Raw genomic sequence first — 15,593 nt, 5'->3', positions numbered from 1 at the left:
GCAGAGCCTTTAAAATACAAAGAACCTGGAGTCTGAGGGAAGTAAGTGGCAGCTCTAGATTTCTTCCCATTTTATTTCATTTTATTATTGATGATCCATATGTATGCATATATATCTATATGTAGGTATAGGTATAGATGCACACACTTTTTTGGGGGGTTAACTATGCCATCACACCTTCATAACCATTCACTTTGTACAGGATGCTTTGGTAAGGGCCATATGGAAAAGAGTCCTACAAAATGTTCCATATTCATTCATTGGTTCTCAACGGGGATAATTTTACCCCCAGGAGGCATTCAACAATGCCAGGAGGTATTTTGACTGTCATACTCTTGTCCTACTCAGTTAATGCATAGGGCAGCCCCCACATGAGACTTGTCCAGTTCAAAATGTTGATAGTACCGAAGTTGAGAAACTCTGAAATTAGCACTTATAATCATAACCAGCATGCAGACAAAATCGAGCCACAGGAAAGAGAGGCACAGTCCACAACGGGAAAGAGAATATTCTTCTCCCTTGCTATGGCCAGCCCTGACCAAGCCCTCTGCCCCCTCAGGACCCCACCCCCATCCCTCCAGCCTATAGTGGTGAGTTGATCAAATGGGGAAACCCACAGCCTCCCAGGGAACATAATGACAGTGCAGAAAAGTTCCCTTTGTCCTTGTTCATTTGGAGCACATTCACAGGGATGCAAAGGTCACTGCTGAATTTAAATAACCCCCCTGTGATAAATCTGCATGAGCCCGATTTGTTCTACTGGACTTGTTGGATTAAATGAACACAATTTAACGTTCTATAGGACAAGGCCTCCTTTCATGGCTGAAAGAAGGAGCGAGGGTGATTTACAGTTTCATACATACTCATTCGCTACATTATCTGCTTTGTGCCTGTACTTAAGAATATCAACTCATCATCTAGTGGCCACTTCTACCCATTCAGGAGAATTTAGTTTTCCATTAGGAAGGAATAGGGAAAAAGAGACAGTAACAAGAGATTTACACAGTGTGCACGCTGAAGAAAAAGCACCAATATTTGTACCCTCACCTTGTGTGTTTTTTTCTTTTTAATCTCTGGTTTTATACATAAAACAAGATTTCCTTCTGGTTTCCAGTAAAAGGTAGTTTCCTAAGCAAATTACCACCAAACAGGGCTGTGCATCAACATAAGGATTAGGTTACTGACCACTATCTTACAAACTAACCCTTTTTTATAATGACATACTAATATCAAATGTTTGTTTATTCATTAAATAGGTCTGACCTCCACTTAGTAACAACTTCTGCTTCATTCTATATATTTGGAAATAATACAAGGGCATCCAAACATTATATAAACCAGATTTTTATTAACCACAAGTCTTTGGAATCAGTGATGTTTTCCTCATGGATGATTGAAAAGACTGGATTTTCATTTGTCTCCACTTCATAAAACACAAAGTATAAGCAAGGTTATGAGAGCTGGTTTTGGGGGTGGGTAAAAGAGAGCACTTTGAATTCATAGTCACACCTCAAAACTCCCGCATTGTGAGGCAAGAGTGTTTGGATAAACTGTAAGGTGGGCTACCTTGTCCTCAGGTTTGTGTCTCAGCACCGCGTTATCTCCCTCTTCTGTTTCTTGTGGGTACTAAAGTCTAGAGTCTTGCTAATGAGGCTCTCTAGGGAAGCAACATCAGCCCTCCCCCCACCCCCGGAACTTGCTGGAAATGCAAGTCATCAGGCTGCCCCTCAGCGATCTGCAGCCTAACAGATCACCAGGTGATCATGCCGAAATGTGGTCTTGACTTTTCCCTCTGTTACCCAGCCTGCTGACTTACCCACTATGTCTTATACATACACCAAAAAGCACGCTAGTAGTATCTGGAGTTGATTTAAAAACAGAAGACACCCAGTGTCTAATAAGCTACCCCTCCAATTTTAATAGGGAAAAAAATGCCTAAATCCAAAGATACCACTGGATGAAGGTAGAATTTGAGGTGTCCCTGCAGCAGACACACGTTTGAAGAAGATCTCTGCCTCTCTACCCACCTGGTGGACAGGGCAGCTGGTCTACCCACACATAAAGCATCTTTTGGTCAGGTTTATCCCAAGATGCTCACAGAAAGTAAAAGAAAGTTGGGCTTCATCACCACTCAAACACAGGTGGAGATGCCAGTGACCAAAGCATGGGTCAAAAGGAGACGTCACAATCGCAGGAAAGAAATCAGAAAGTCTACGCCGTAGATAATCGACCAGCAGAAGATCGGGAGGAAGCAAGGATTACTTTCACAGACACAGGCTCTCAAGGCAGCATATGCCAATCTTGGTTGTATATTTAATAGAAGCAAAGGAAAACATAGAGGGGTCTTTCTTTATGTATGTTTTTTTCCCTCTGAAAGTATTGGCCTCTCAAAAGGAAGAGATACAACCCAAGGCTTTTAAAAATCCAAATATCACTAAACCCAAAAAAAAGAGAGAGAGAGAGAGAGAAGAGATACACATATTTGTTACTTCTAATATCTTACAACACTCCAGACATTTATGAGTCTTTTAAAAATTCCTTTTCTAATGGTATAATGCCTCTCAAACTAGCTTAAGTAGCAGCAGATGGGCTTTCAAGGTCAGCTTAACTTGTTTATATTCCCTGGGTAGTTTTCTGGCTCTCTTTCTCTCTCTGCAGATGGATCCATTCTTCAGGGCCCACTTCAGATCTGGGGAGTCCTTGCCCCAGCCCCCCTCTGACATGTTACCCTGTTCACAAACTCCACAGAGTTTGACGATTTCTTTGTTTTTTTTTTAAGATTTTATTTATTTATTTATTTGACGGAGAGAGACACAGCGAGAGAGGAAACAAGCAGGGGGAGTGGGAGAGGGAGAAGCAGGCTTCCCACGGAGCAGGGAGCCCGATGCGGGGCTCGATCCCAGGACCCTGGGATCATGACCTGAGCCTAAGGCAGGCGCTTAACGACTGAGCCACCCAGGTGCCCCTGACCATTTATTTCTTATAAGCTGCCTTACATTGTATTGTGTGACGGTGCTATTTTTCCCAGGAGAATAAATTCCCTGAATCAGAAATGATCTCATGACTCTGTTATATCTGCCATCCCACAACACCTGGGATCTAAAACAGCAGCGGGAGACAATAGTGCATAATACACTTTATAAACCTGAATGGAAGGTTCCAGTGCTATACCCCATGTAGTGAGGAAAAACGTTCCTGCCTTTCAAGTACACCTTCCTCAAAGACAGTGCTGTGAAGACTATGCATGCAACTTACATAAACTTTATTCTAGGGGGGAATACAGGATGATTAATAATAGTAACAACAACAGCTAACATCTACTGAGTGCTCTACTAAATGCCGGTGTGCTTGCACTCTGCTAAGTGGTTTCCATACTATAGATACAGCTAAAACAAACATTCTAAAACCCCAGAGGAACTTCTCACACCTGTTCCCCAATTGAGCCTGGATGACTAGTCCATGGGCAGCTTGGATTTTGTGACAAGGTCTGGAAGCAAGCATTTGAGTACCTGGTCACCCAAAGAGGGCAGCCTGTTGGGTGACTCCAGCTCAGAACGCGTTGGTAGTGCTCCTGTTACTCACAAGCTGAGGCAGACGTACACAAAGATGCTGCACTGGGTTGAGTTTAACTGCTCAGCCTGGAGTTAATCAAGGGTTCTCTGCACAGGTCAGAAAGGACCTCAGAGGTACAGTTTTTGTTTTTACTCTTAAGCCACAGAAATTACTGAAGAAGGTACCCAGACTTTTGATTTTATGTGGTTTTAGGTCTGGTAGGAAAAAAAAATGGCATTTTGGGTAGGGAACACTGTTCAACAGAGAAATTTCTCTCCCTTCTTGGGTCTGGGACATCTATTATCTGCTGCAAGCTGTGGGCCATAAGCATTGACATTATTTGAGCATGCATTAATCATTTAAATCTTATTTATGATGGAGCACATTGCCAAAACAAGGCAAAACTCTTTAAATTTCAACTCTACCACAAAGGAAGTAATGAAAGGTCAGTTTATTAGAATCTACATCTGGTTGAAAAAAATCTAAAGCAAAGATCTTTAATAAATATACTGGTTGGGTGCATCTCCCACTTCATTACTAAAAAATGTTACATTAACTTAACTATTTCAGACAAATGGCTTTAGAAAGACAGAAAGAAATGCTAAAGCATAAAGTGTCCCTGAAGAGAGTTTGTAGAGTTGGGTAAAGATTGTTCCATAGGCAGCATTATATTAGAGCAACAAGCTTCAAAAGAATTACCCCAGGCTTGCGGTTCTGTGAATCTCCATAGAAAGAACTAGAGTGATAACATGATTCTTACAGAGCTCTGTAGTTTACCAACCACTTTCAAACACATCACGACTTTCAGTCTTCATGAGTAACCCCCCTGTGAAGTAAGCAACGTCATTTTCATTCTACAGATAAGAACCTGAGGTCCAAACAGAGTGAATGATGTGTCTGTAATCAGAGGTAAGACAGTCAGGATGGGGTATTGCCTTTTGTTGTGGTTTCAGTGTCCCAGACACTGTGCTAAGCATTTCACAGAGGACTCCTATATTCCTTGCAACAATCCTTGCTCGGTAAAAACAAATTTCAGAGAGGTTCCCATAATTTTCCCAAGTTCGCAAAAGCTGGTGAGATCAGGAGTGTCTGATTTGGTGTTTCCCCCTGGTGTGGTCAGTGATGTTTCCCAGCAAGGAAGTGCAGCACAGGGACTTAAAAACCAGGACTTCTAACCCCAAATATTACCCTCCTCCATGAAGCACTCCCTGACCATCACTCTCACCAAGGCCATGTTGAGTGAAATTCCCCCACCCTAATCAATTATTCTACTTTTTCACTGTGTAATAAACATGAGTTATTTTGTTAATTTCATGTACCTTTGGGTCCCAGGAAGGTTTGGACCGTATCTTAAGTTTATAACTGTTACTAGATTTTGTTTGGAAACTAGTAGGCACAATAATAAGTGTTTGGTGAGTGAATAAGTGAATCAATAAAATCCAGTGTTTTCTTACCATGTGCTTGAGAATTAAAAAGTAATGCTCTGTATTTCTTTTAGATAATTAGAAAAGTGAGTCTAAAATACTGTTCCTGACACAAATGGTTTTTTAAAATCTATGGCAAGGACAGAGAAATTATAAATATAATTAAGGCTCTTCTTATGTATTATAGGCTAAATTGTGACAGTATAAGTTTCAGAAAATTCACGCAAGCTTCTAAGATCTGCATAAAAGACAGCTTTAGTTACATGTTCTTTTCTGCACATAAGGTACAGCCAACGTTCTTCACATCCAACCCAAATCCTTCCCTGTGACTTTATTCTAAAATATTTTCAGTCATCAAAGGAGAAAGGAGTTGAAACTGCCCTTCTGCAGTGTCTTTTAACTTCTCAAAAAGAGGGTGGTGGGCTCATTCTGAATGACTTAAGTGGCAATGGAATTAGAAGGAAGGCTGAAGGTGACTGGGGGTGTTTCATATTCCACAGGGGCTGTGAAATGTGAAGATATTTGTGCCCTCAACTTCTTTACTGTGACATTTTTTTTTGTCTTCGTCCTCTCTCTCTCTCTCTCTCCTTTCTAAAGTATCTGAATTCATATGTCACCATATTCCACAGAGCCCTCAGCTCCAGTGAGAAAGTGTATCAGGAGGAGCTTTCTAGCACAGCTGAGGGGACCCTCAGGTCCTTGAGCAGTTTCCCCTACTTAACACGGCTCTGAAAGGTTGAGCTAGCCTCCAAATCTCTGAGTCTTCTCTTTCAAATTCCAGCAGGTTTCAGTCAGACAGTGATAGAAGACGACCACTCTTTGTCTAATAATGAAATGCAAGTGAAATCCCGATTCAACACTGTTAGCATGTGAGACTCTGCCTAACAAGATGACTGACCCACTTATAATTAGAGAAAATCAATTATTTCCAAAAAAACACGGCATTCTCTCCAAAGTATGTTCATGGAATCTGACATTTATAAAAATCCATGGGGTCGGCTGTATGTTTCCTCTTTAGCAAACACAGGCAGGAGAAATAACTATCAACTCCACCACATAGTTTGTTAGGAAAACTGAGTATGTCCACACCAGCAAATACCAACTAGCCTAACTTTGACCACTGTCAATTCACTTGCCTGGGGTGAAACAGCAATAGTATCTTCTTTGCATTCTTCTAACTTTCAATTAATTCAAACTCTATCCACCACCACTCTCACTCTCATTGACTTTCTTGTTTAGACCTAAACAAGGCAAATCACAAGAAAGCAAGGAACCTCTGAGACCTTCCCAGTGTATGTACTTCTCTCAGAATGCATCCCACCAAACTCCACACCTGCCCCTCCTGAGCCTTAGCCAACAAATTGTCAGTACAGTCTCTAGAAATTTTTTTTAAGCAAAAGACCTGAAAATTTAAAGGTGGTACATGTTATGTAAAAATCGAAACACTGGAAGTTCTTCTAAACACTGACACTACACTCAAGGGTACGACAGGAATCACAAAAAATCTGGGACTTAAATTTAAGGTTTAAAGGAGATCATTTACAACAAGCTAGATGCAGGTCAAGCAAAGGAGAAGCTCCCGGAAGTACAGGTGTCACAAAGCCATCTTACCCACAGAACCCAACATTGGCAGGTTACTCCCTCCCAAGAAGGACAAAGGGGGCACGTGGCCTTCTGAGTGGCCTGGGAACCACTTTTTATTATTACGAGGAAAGCAAATCTAAAGCTTTCTGTGAAAACCTCTAATTTCTATTAGATCACTCCACCTTGGTTCAGCTAAAGTTAAAACATACCAACTAGAACATACCACGTAGAATGCTCACCTTTTCAGAAACTACCCCCAGAAAAAAAAGAAAAAAGAATGTTGTCCTTCACACCATAAAATAAGTCAGGGGGAAAATAAAATGATATAAATAAGCAAGTGTCAGACTGATGGATTTAAAAGCTGGACAAACAATGGGAAAAAAAAGTCTTATAAGCATTCCCTTACCTGTTTTGGTATTGATGGCAAAAAAATTCTGGGGATTCCCACTTGTAATCCTGTATGTCAGTTTCTCATTAGAAATGGAGTCGGGATCCTCAGCCTGGATCTGAATGACAGATACATCCTTTGGAGAGTTTTCCATGACAACAGGGTAATAAATAGGTTCCGAGGTCAGGGGGGCATTGTCATTCACATCTTCAATTTCAATGTAGACCTCAATAGTGGAATAAAGTGGAACGACGCCCCGGTCTGTGGCGTACACGGTCAGCCAATAGGACCCTGTTGTCTCTCGATCAAGAATGTCTGCAGTAGAGATGACTCCTAAAAGAAAAGAAGAGAGAACATGACTGCTACAGCAAAACTGGAAGACATTAAGTAAATTGTCTGTAATTCAGGGGGGCTGCGCTAAGTAATCTCAGCATATAAAAAAAATCCTTAATACAAATGCAATTAAGATGTTTCTCTTTATGTAAGAAAATTATTTTCTGCAAAACCATATTAAATAGCTCTCCTACCATTTGAGAAGTATAATTACATTCACAAATACTTTATTTGAATTTGGGGAAAAAGACATACCTCAATACGCATACACATACACATGCGCACAGACACACACACACAGACACACACACACAGAAAAGACAATAGGGAGCAAAGGGAAGAGAGTAGGCCAGAGGTCAAAACACTTCCCGAGATGCATGGGAAATCAGGGCAATGTCAGGTCAGTATCTCCATTTGACCTGATATTGAGTTCATTTCCTATACAATAGAAAGCTCTCCCAGGGCAAATTATTTTATCTGTTCATTCAAAAAAATGAAAAAGACTTTCAAACGTTCTTTTGCCAGTTAGGATGGATAATGTTTTGTATGCAAAGATGTAAGCTTCTTTCACACTGTTTCCCTAAAAATCCAATGTCACAGTTTTTCCAAAAGAATGAGAGAAGAAGCCATACCCACATGCTTTCTGAATGATCTTTACCCCATCAAGAACCCTACAGAGGGCTCTAAATAAATTCTGAGCCACTCTGAGAGCTACTTGTGGACAATCATTTTAAATTAGGAGCAGAAAAATGCCTGATCTCCTCCCTTCACCCTTCACATTTCATGGTCGAAAAAGTGCCAACCAAGAAATCTGATGTGCCCCAGAAAAGCCAGAGAGAAAACATAGTGGCCTAGAATATCTTCACAGCACTCACCCAAAACAACCCAGGCTACAGAAACTTGCTACAGGAGCTCTTAAGCACTTTCACTGGGGTGGGAAAACTTGGGCTTAGCTTATAAAATTTCTTATGGGAGTCAGAGTACTTGTGGAACTCATGAAATTTCTTTAAATCCTTATATCCGAAAAGACAGCCATGGAAAAAGTCAAGAAATAGATCTCCAATTCTGAACTAAATCCTCTATCCTCTGCATTCCCATCAGACTTTAGATTGTATTAGGCACATAGTTTGGCCTACAGACCCTGGATAAGCAAAATGCCAAGTATGGCAATTGGAAGGGAGGAGGGCATTATCTACTGAGAAACAGGCTGGAATACTCAAAGTTGTCTCAAACTCAGAATGGCGAATATTCTAGAACCTAGCTGATGGTGAAGTTCCAGCTCCAAAGTTATCCAGCAAAGAACCCTGCATAGTGTTATGCAATGGGACAAAAGATAATCTTTTTTTCTTTTTTAAGATTTTAATTTATTTATTTAACAGAGATAGAGAACACAAGTAGGCAGAGTGGCAGACAGAGGTAGAGGGAGAAGCAGGCTCTCCACCGAGCAGGGAGCCCAACGTGGGGTTCGATCCCAGGACCCTGGGATCAGGACCTGAGCCTAAGGCAGCTGCTTAACTGACTGAGCCACCCAGGCGCCCCAAAGATTTTACTTTTAAATAATCTCTACACCCAACGTGGGGCTCGAATTTACAATCCTGAGATCAGGAGTCACGTGCTCTACTGACTGAGCTAGCCAGGCACCCCAACAAAAGATAATCTTAAATATTCTCAATACAAATATGTAAAACATTATGGGTTTCATGTAGATTCATGGGTGTTAACTAGAAGTCAAAATAGGGATAGATAACAGATAACAGGGTAGGAAGAAAAACAAGAAGAACGAAGCACAGTGATTATAAACATACTGGTATATGTCCATTGACTAAATGAGTAATAGATACCCTTATAAACTGGGCTGAGACAGGGTAGAATGTCAACATGACATTAAGGTCCAGAGAGGCTGAAGGCCCAGAGACCTGGCCAGGTGTGAGCACATCCACAGGGCTCAGGCATATCCCACACACCATGGCCAGTTTTCTGGAACACTCACAGCAGTGAAAGCCATGAACCACCATACAGACATGGGTGGCAGAGCTCTTCAAGTCAGGACAGTTAAGTGACATGAAACCAAGCAGAATGAAGACAAAGAGTAGTCTGGCAAGATCTGAGATGCAGGGTATGGGTTGCAAACAGTGCTCTAGAGATGCTGGGAAGCACATCTTACATGAGATCTGTCAATTCAATTCATAAGCATCTATTGGTCCCTGTGCTGGGCATTGCAGGAATAGTAATAACTGAGAGAAGATCTCTGTCTTCAGAGGACTCACAGTCTACAGTCTTGCTGAGAAGACATATCTCTAATGAGGAGATCTGCTCTGAGGGGAAAACTGCACAGCCAACAGCCAGGAGGACTCGGTCTCAACTGGTTTGGACTGACATACTAGGAAGGGCAAAGAACTTAGCAGAAGACGGTGGGAGGCAAGTAAAATAGCATTGACTGAGCAATTATAATGTGCAATACAACTTCTCTATGAGCTTTATAAATCTCTTCTATGGATGAGCCATTAAGTCTCAAATGTGAGTAGGTAACTTGCCCAAGGTCTCATGGCCTTCTACAATTATAGAAGAACTTAAGTCTGCCTCAATGCTCCAATTTCAAATCCAGACTCCATTACTTGGACAATGTGTTTAAACGAAGCTAGTTTAGTTTTACTACCCATATCTCAGTGTTGTGGTGATCATGTAATTAAATGTATGTCAAGAGCTTGGCAAAATACTTGCAGTGTAGTAAACGTTGAACATTATGTTCTATCAGCGTGAATCAAAGGTCTTTACAAGACCTTGTAAAAAGTCACCACACTCCAAAGCAAGGGACAATTTTGAGAGGAGAGAAGTTTGGGATGGACTATTGTGTTAGATTTTTTCTCTTCTCTTGTCGTGTGACATTCCCGCATCGTCTTTGTGGCTTACTCATAATATACCCTTATGTGACAATAACTGGCCTATTCAGGAAACAGCAAAATAAGTCCACTAAAAAGAGAACATAATACAATAAGCAACCAAATCAAAGAAGTTGGGTCAGCTTTGTTTATACCTTGCCCGACCGCCTACCACACATGCACTCATTGCACTCATATGTACCCATGAGCACGTGCGTGCACGTGCACTCACACACTCACACACACACACATACACAGATTTGCAGAATTGTTTTGTGATCCCTGGAAGTCACTTAATTCCCTTTTCTTGAACCTGTCAAACTGGAAGATGGTATATTACAGGCTTTGGACATTAAATGATTTTGAGAAGTCCTTGGATGAAAGGCATCCACTAACACCAATTAAAATATATGAGTGCAATTTTACTCTATTTTTAAATAAAGGACCAGACATGTCCCTGGAAATTAGAATTCTTTCTCATTAAAATAAAATGTGTATGGCTATATTTACTCACTAACTAGAAGTACGAATGAGTATCTTGGAACATAGTGTTCAGGTATCAGTCTCATGGACCAAAAATGTGAGAACAAAAATGAATGTGTTAACAACAGTTACTCTAAGGTTCATCCAAGGCTCCATAGTAATCAGACTAATAGAACCAATGCCCAGTGACAACATTTCCTCACTTCCTACTATGCTCTCATACCTAATTATGACCTATATGGTCATAATTAAAAATGTAAACCCACATGATATTTTCTATTAAGCAAAAACTCACTTTGGAGGTTGCCCAAAGATCACCAAAATCATATCGTGAGCCTTTAGTGTTGTGACAACCATCACATATTACTTTTTTAAAATTGAGATGTAACTGACCAACAGTAAACTATACATATGAAAAATAAACAATTTGGTAGGTTTTGATACCCATGCAACCACTGCCACAATCAAGATAACAAACATAATCATTATCCCCCAAAGTATTGTCCTTCTCATTTTTAATCCCAATTAAAAATGTTCACAATTCTCTCTACTCCCAGGCAACCAGATTAGCTTTCTGTCACAACAGATCAATTTGCATTTACTAGAATTTTATGGAAATGGAACCATGCAGTATGGACTCTTTTTGAATGGCTTCTTTCACTCAGAATAATAATCTCTTTTGAGATACATCCATGTTGTGATATATATACACACACACCAATGCATCATTCCTCTTTATATTTGAGTAGTATTCCATTGAGTATATTTGTTTCAACCATTGACTTGATGGGCATTTTGGTTGCTTTCAGTTTTTAGATATTACAAATAAAACTGCTAACAACATTTATATGCAAGTTTTATGCATAAGTACTTTCATTAGTCTTGAATAATTACCTAGGAGTAGAATGGCTATAGTACATGGCAGGTATATGAACGCACCATTTTACATTCCCGCTAGCAGTCAATATGGAACATTCCAATTGCTATACATCCTTACTTGTGGCATACCTCGCATGGTCAGTTACTTTAATTTTAGACATTCAAATGCTACATAGTGATAGCTTGTAGTTTTAATTTGCATCCTCCTGATGAGGTTGAGCATCTTTAAAAGTGCTTGTTTTCAATCTGCATGTCTTGTTTGGTTAAATGTTCAGATTGTTTATCCATTTTTCAGACTGGGGTTTGTTTTCTTATTACTGAGATTTAAGAGTTCTTTATATATAGCTAAAAGTCCTTTATCAGAGATGTGATTTGTAAATATTTTCTTCCAGGCTGCAGCTTGTCTTTTCATTCTCTAAATTATAGCTTTTGAAGAGCAGAAAATTTTGATTTTAATGGTATCCAATTTTTTAAATTTTTCTTTTATACATTCATGCTTTTGGTGCTTCTAGGAAATCATTGTCTAATCTAAGGTCACAAAGATTTTCTCCTACATTTTCTTCTATAATTTAATAGTCTTAGGTTTTATATTTACATCTATAATCAGTTTTGAATTAATGCTTATATATGGTGAAAGGTACAGATTGGAGTTCTTTTTTTTTTTTTTGTATGTAGATGTTCAGGGTTCCAATGCCATTTGTTGAAAAGATGATCTTTCCTCCATTGAATTGCCTTTGCATCTTTGTCCAAAATCAATTGATCATGTATGTATGAGTCTATTTCTGGACTCTCCATTCTGTTCCATCAATCTATTTTGCTATGTTTGCATCAATATCACATTGCCCTAATTAATGTAACTTCATAGGAAGTATAACTCTTGCAATTTTGCTTTTCTTTTTCAAAGTTGTCTGGGCTACTCCAGATCCTTTGTGTTTCCATATGAAATGAAGAATCAGCTTTAGAGTCCATCTAAAATTTAGGAATACCTATTAGCATTTTAACTGGGATTGTGTTAACTCTATAGATCAATTTGGAAAGAAATGACATCTTAACAACTTTGAGTCCATTGATCCATGAAAATGGTGTAGTTCTCCATTTATTTATGTCTTCTTTTATTTCTCTAAACAATGCTTTATAGTTCCAGTATACTGATCTTGCACATGTTTTGCCCAATTTATCCATAGGCATTTCATATTTTTTATTGCTATTGTAATAATATTATTTTAATTTCAATTTCCATTTGCTGTTTGTGTATAAAATATGATTGATTTTTGTACATTGATCTTATATCCTGCAGCCTTGTTAAAGTCACTTATTAGTTGAAGTGGAGTTTATACAAATTCCATAGAGTTTTCTATATAGATGATCATATTATCTCCAAATAGGAACAGTTTCACAACCACTGTCATCACAACCAACACCTCCACACCCATCACTATTTAATCATGGTGTGCCTGGTACTATGACAGGTACAATGAATGCATTCTTCATTAACATTTCTAAACCCTTTCATTCATTCAGCAAGTAAGTGTCAAGCACTTATGAAGTCGTTACTATTTTTATCCCCTTATTACAGATAAGGAAGCAGATTTAGGTTAAGTAACTTGCCAGTGGTCACTCAGCCAGTAAATAGAAAATCGAGTTCTCCAACCTTGATCAGTCAAACTCAAGACCCGTTGTTAACCAAAACATTATATTGTCTTCTTAATTCATATAGATATCAAATCCACATAGTATTTCATGCCCATTTTTCCCCTCTCATAGAGTTATTAATTGAGCAAACAATATTAAGTTACTTTTCTATTTGACTTCTCCATATTGATTGTAAAAAAAACCTTAAGAAAGGTGCTTCTGGGTCTATCCTTTTAGAATATTAAAAAAAAAAAAACAGTATTGATTCTCTGAAAAGAGTCTGTTTTGAGGTATAAAAATATGCGTATTCTTAGTCCATTAGCTAACACAGTTCTGGAGTATGGCTCTCCAGAAAGAAGCCTCCTTCCATCTGCCCATTACAGAAAATAGGCTCTATAAGTAGAGTCTCTATCTGGTTGCTTAACTGCTATATAGTCTCATTGCCCACCACAGTGCCTGGCATATAGTAGGCACACAATAAATATGTTTTCATGAAGGCATTTAGTTACTGACACCGAATCAATAGTAAGTTAGTTTACCTACTAATGAGATAAGTCAGCCTTACTTGACCAGACCCAAAAGGGACTTCAAAGACCACTAGTGAAAACAGCCTTCCCACAATATCTCTGACCCAACACCCAGCCTCTGCTCAGAATCTGGTGACAAGGCTCTCACCATTTACTAAGGAGTTTCAGGTAATAGGAAGTTCTTCACACTGAGGCAAAAGTCCATCTCGCTCTAGTTTTGAATGCTCTTTCTCCCTGCAGCCCTGCTCACATCCCAGAATAAAACAGAACAAGTCTGCAAACCACCATTCACCTGTGATAGGTCTTTGGATAGCAGAAGATGACCCTCTCTGGGGTTTCTCCTCTCCAGTCTAAGATTTCTGTCCTCACATATCAGGTAGGCCTCTGGTCCTTTCTTCCTCCCCATCTCTGCCTCTGAATCAAGAAGACATGAAGCTCTGTCCATTCACAAATGTGTATTGAGTGGGGGTAGAAATCGGTGATTAATAAATCTTATTTAGAAGATAAACCATCCACTGTGAGCTTTTCTCATGTTCCAGATAGTGGAAAGGACTCGGTGGAAAGGACTCAGGTAAAATATTCCAGATGGGAACACATCTTATCCCTCACATTTTCATCTACTGTGGAAATGCTCCAAGTAGATGTAATTGAGATGTTCAAATTTTATGCTGATATTTATGAAAATGTCATTTTAAAAAGTCTTGTAAAAATACAGTTGGGGGCGCCTGAGTGGCTCAGTCAGTTAAGCTTTCGACTCTTGATTTCGTCTCAGGTTATGATCTCTGTTGTGAGATGGAGCTCGGTGTCAGGCTCTGAGCTCAGCAGGGAGTCTGCTTCAGATTTTTTCCCTCTCCCTCTGCCCCTCTCCTCTGTGTGCACTCTCGCTCTCTCTCACTCTCTCAAATAAAATAAATAAATAAATAAAATCTTTTAAAAAAATACAGTTGGGATTTTTAAGTGATTTTTTATTTTTGAGATATGCTTACATTTATAAATTCTTTTCCTATTTCATCTTTATTTGCTGTATAATAAAGGCAATGGAGGACTAGAATTCTTTGGGCAAATTAACATTTAATTGTATAGGCAGAAACACAAACAGTAATTAATTGCTACAGAACCATGTACAGCTTAAAATGGAATTAGTTCACCCCAGCATGAAGCACATGTTAGCTGTAATTGTTCCTTTTTAGTCACAAATATTAGAAAAAAATATATGTACATTGTTCTCATTGAATAAGCTCTAAATACTTGATATGAAAGGAAAAACTGTTTGTAGCTGTTTATAATCAGGTGGCCATTACAGGCTGGCCATTACAGACTACTCACTTTATGGACTTTCCAGCCATATCACCATATGCCAAAGCCTAGGTCTCAAATGACATCTTGCCCCAAAGCAATGACACCCCAAAACCCCCCAGTAGCTCTAAAACAACTGTCAAATGGTTCAGGGAATGCTTTGGGGGTGGTGAGCTTATCACATGATGAAAATTCCCTTACCAAGGTAAGTAATATAAATTCTGAGGCAGTTAAAAACAAACAAACAAAACAACTATTTTTTTTAAAAGATTTTATTTATTTATTGGAGAGAGAGAAAGAGGGAGAATGCGGGGTGGGGGGCAGAGGGAGAAGCAGGGAGCCCAATGTGGGACTTGATCCCAGGACCCCGGGATCATGACCTGAGCTGAAGGCAGACGCTTAACCGACTGAGGTACCCAGGTGCCCCAGAAAGAACAATTAAAAAACAACAACAACAACAACAACAAAAAACCCTGGGTGGCTCAGTGGCCATCTCTTGGTTTCGGCTCAGATTATGATCTCAGGGTCTTGGGATTTAGCCCCCGGTTGAGCCCCGCATCTAGCTCTGCGCTCAGTCAGGAGTCTGCTTGAGGATTCTCTCTCCCCCTCCCCCCAC

At 39.5% G+C, this 15,593-nt stretch overlaps 1 protein-coding gene across 3 annotated transcripts in view; it reads right to left on the bottom strand.

Moving 5' to 3' along the window:
• The window catches only part of FAT3 (FAT atypical cadherin 3), a 499,470-nt gene that overhangs the window by 330,730 nt on the left and 153,147 nt on the right, over positions 1 to 15,593 (bottom strand). For all 3 annotated transcript variants that reach the window (XM_088017597.1, XM_028119619.2, XM_028119620.2), the window contains exon 2: positions 6,967 to 7,281. In XM_088017597.1, the coding sequence (XP_087873723.1) occupies positions 6,967 to 7,281 (315 nt within the window). The remainder of the gene's footprint in view (positions 1 to 6,966; positions 7,282 to 15,593) is intronic.

This window comes from Eumetopias jubatus, unplaced genomic scaffold (genome assembly GCF_037043125.1).
Source record: "Eumetopias jubatus isolate StellerSeaLion01/CBP00866 unplaced genomic scaffold, mEumJub1_p1.0 scaffold_13, whole genome shotgun sequence".
Classification (NCBI taxonomy): Eukaryota; Metazoa; Chordata; class Mammalia; order Carnivora; family Otariidae; genus Eumetopias; species Eumetopias jubatus.
This window is presented reverse-complemented; position numbering and strand designations above follow the sequence as displayed.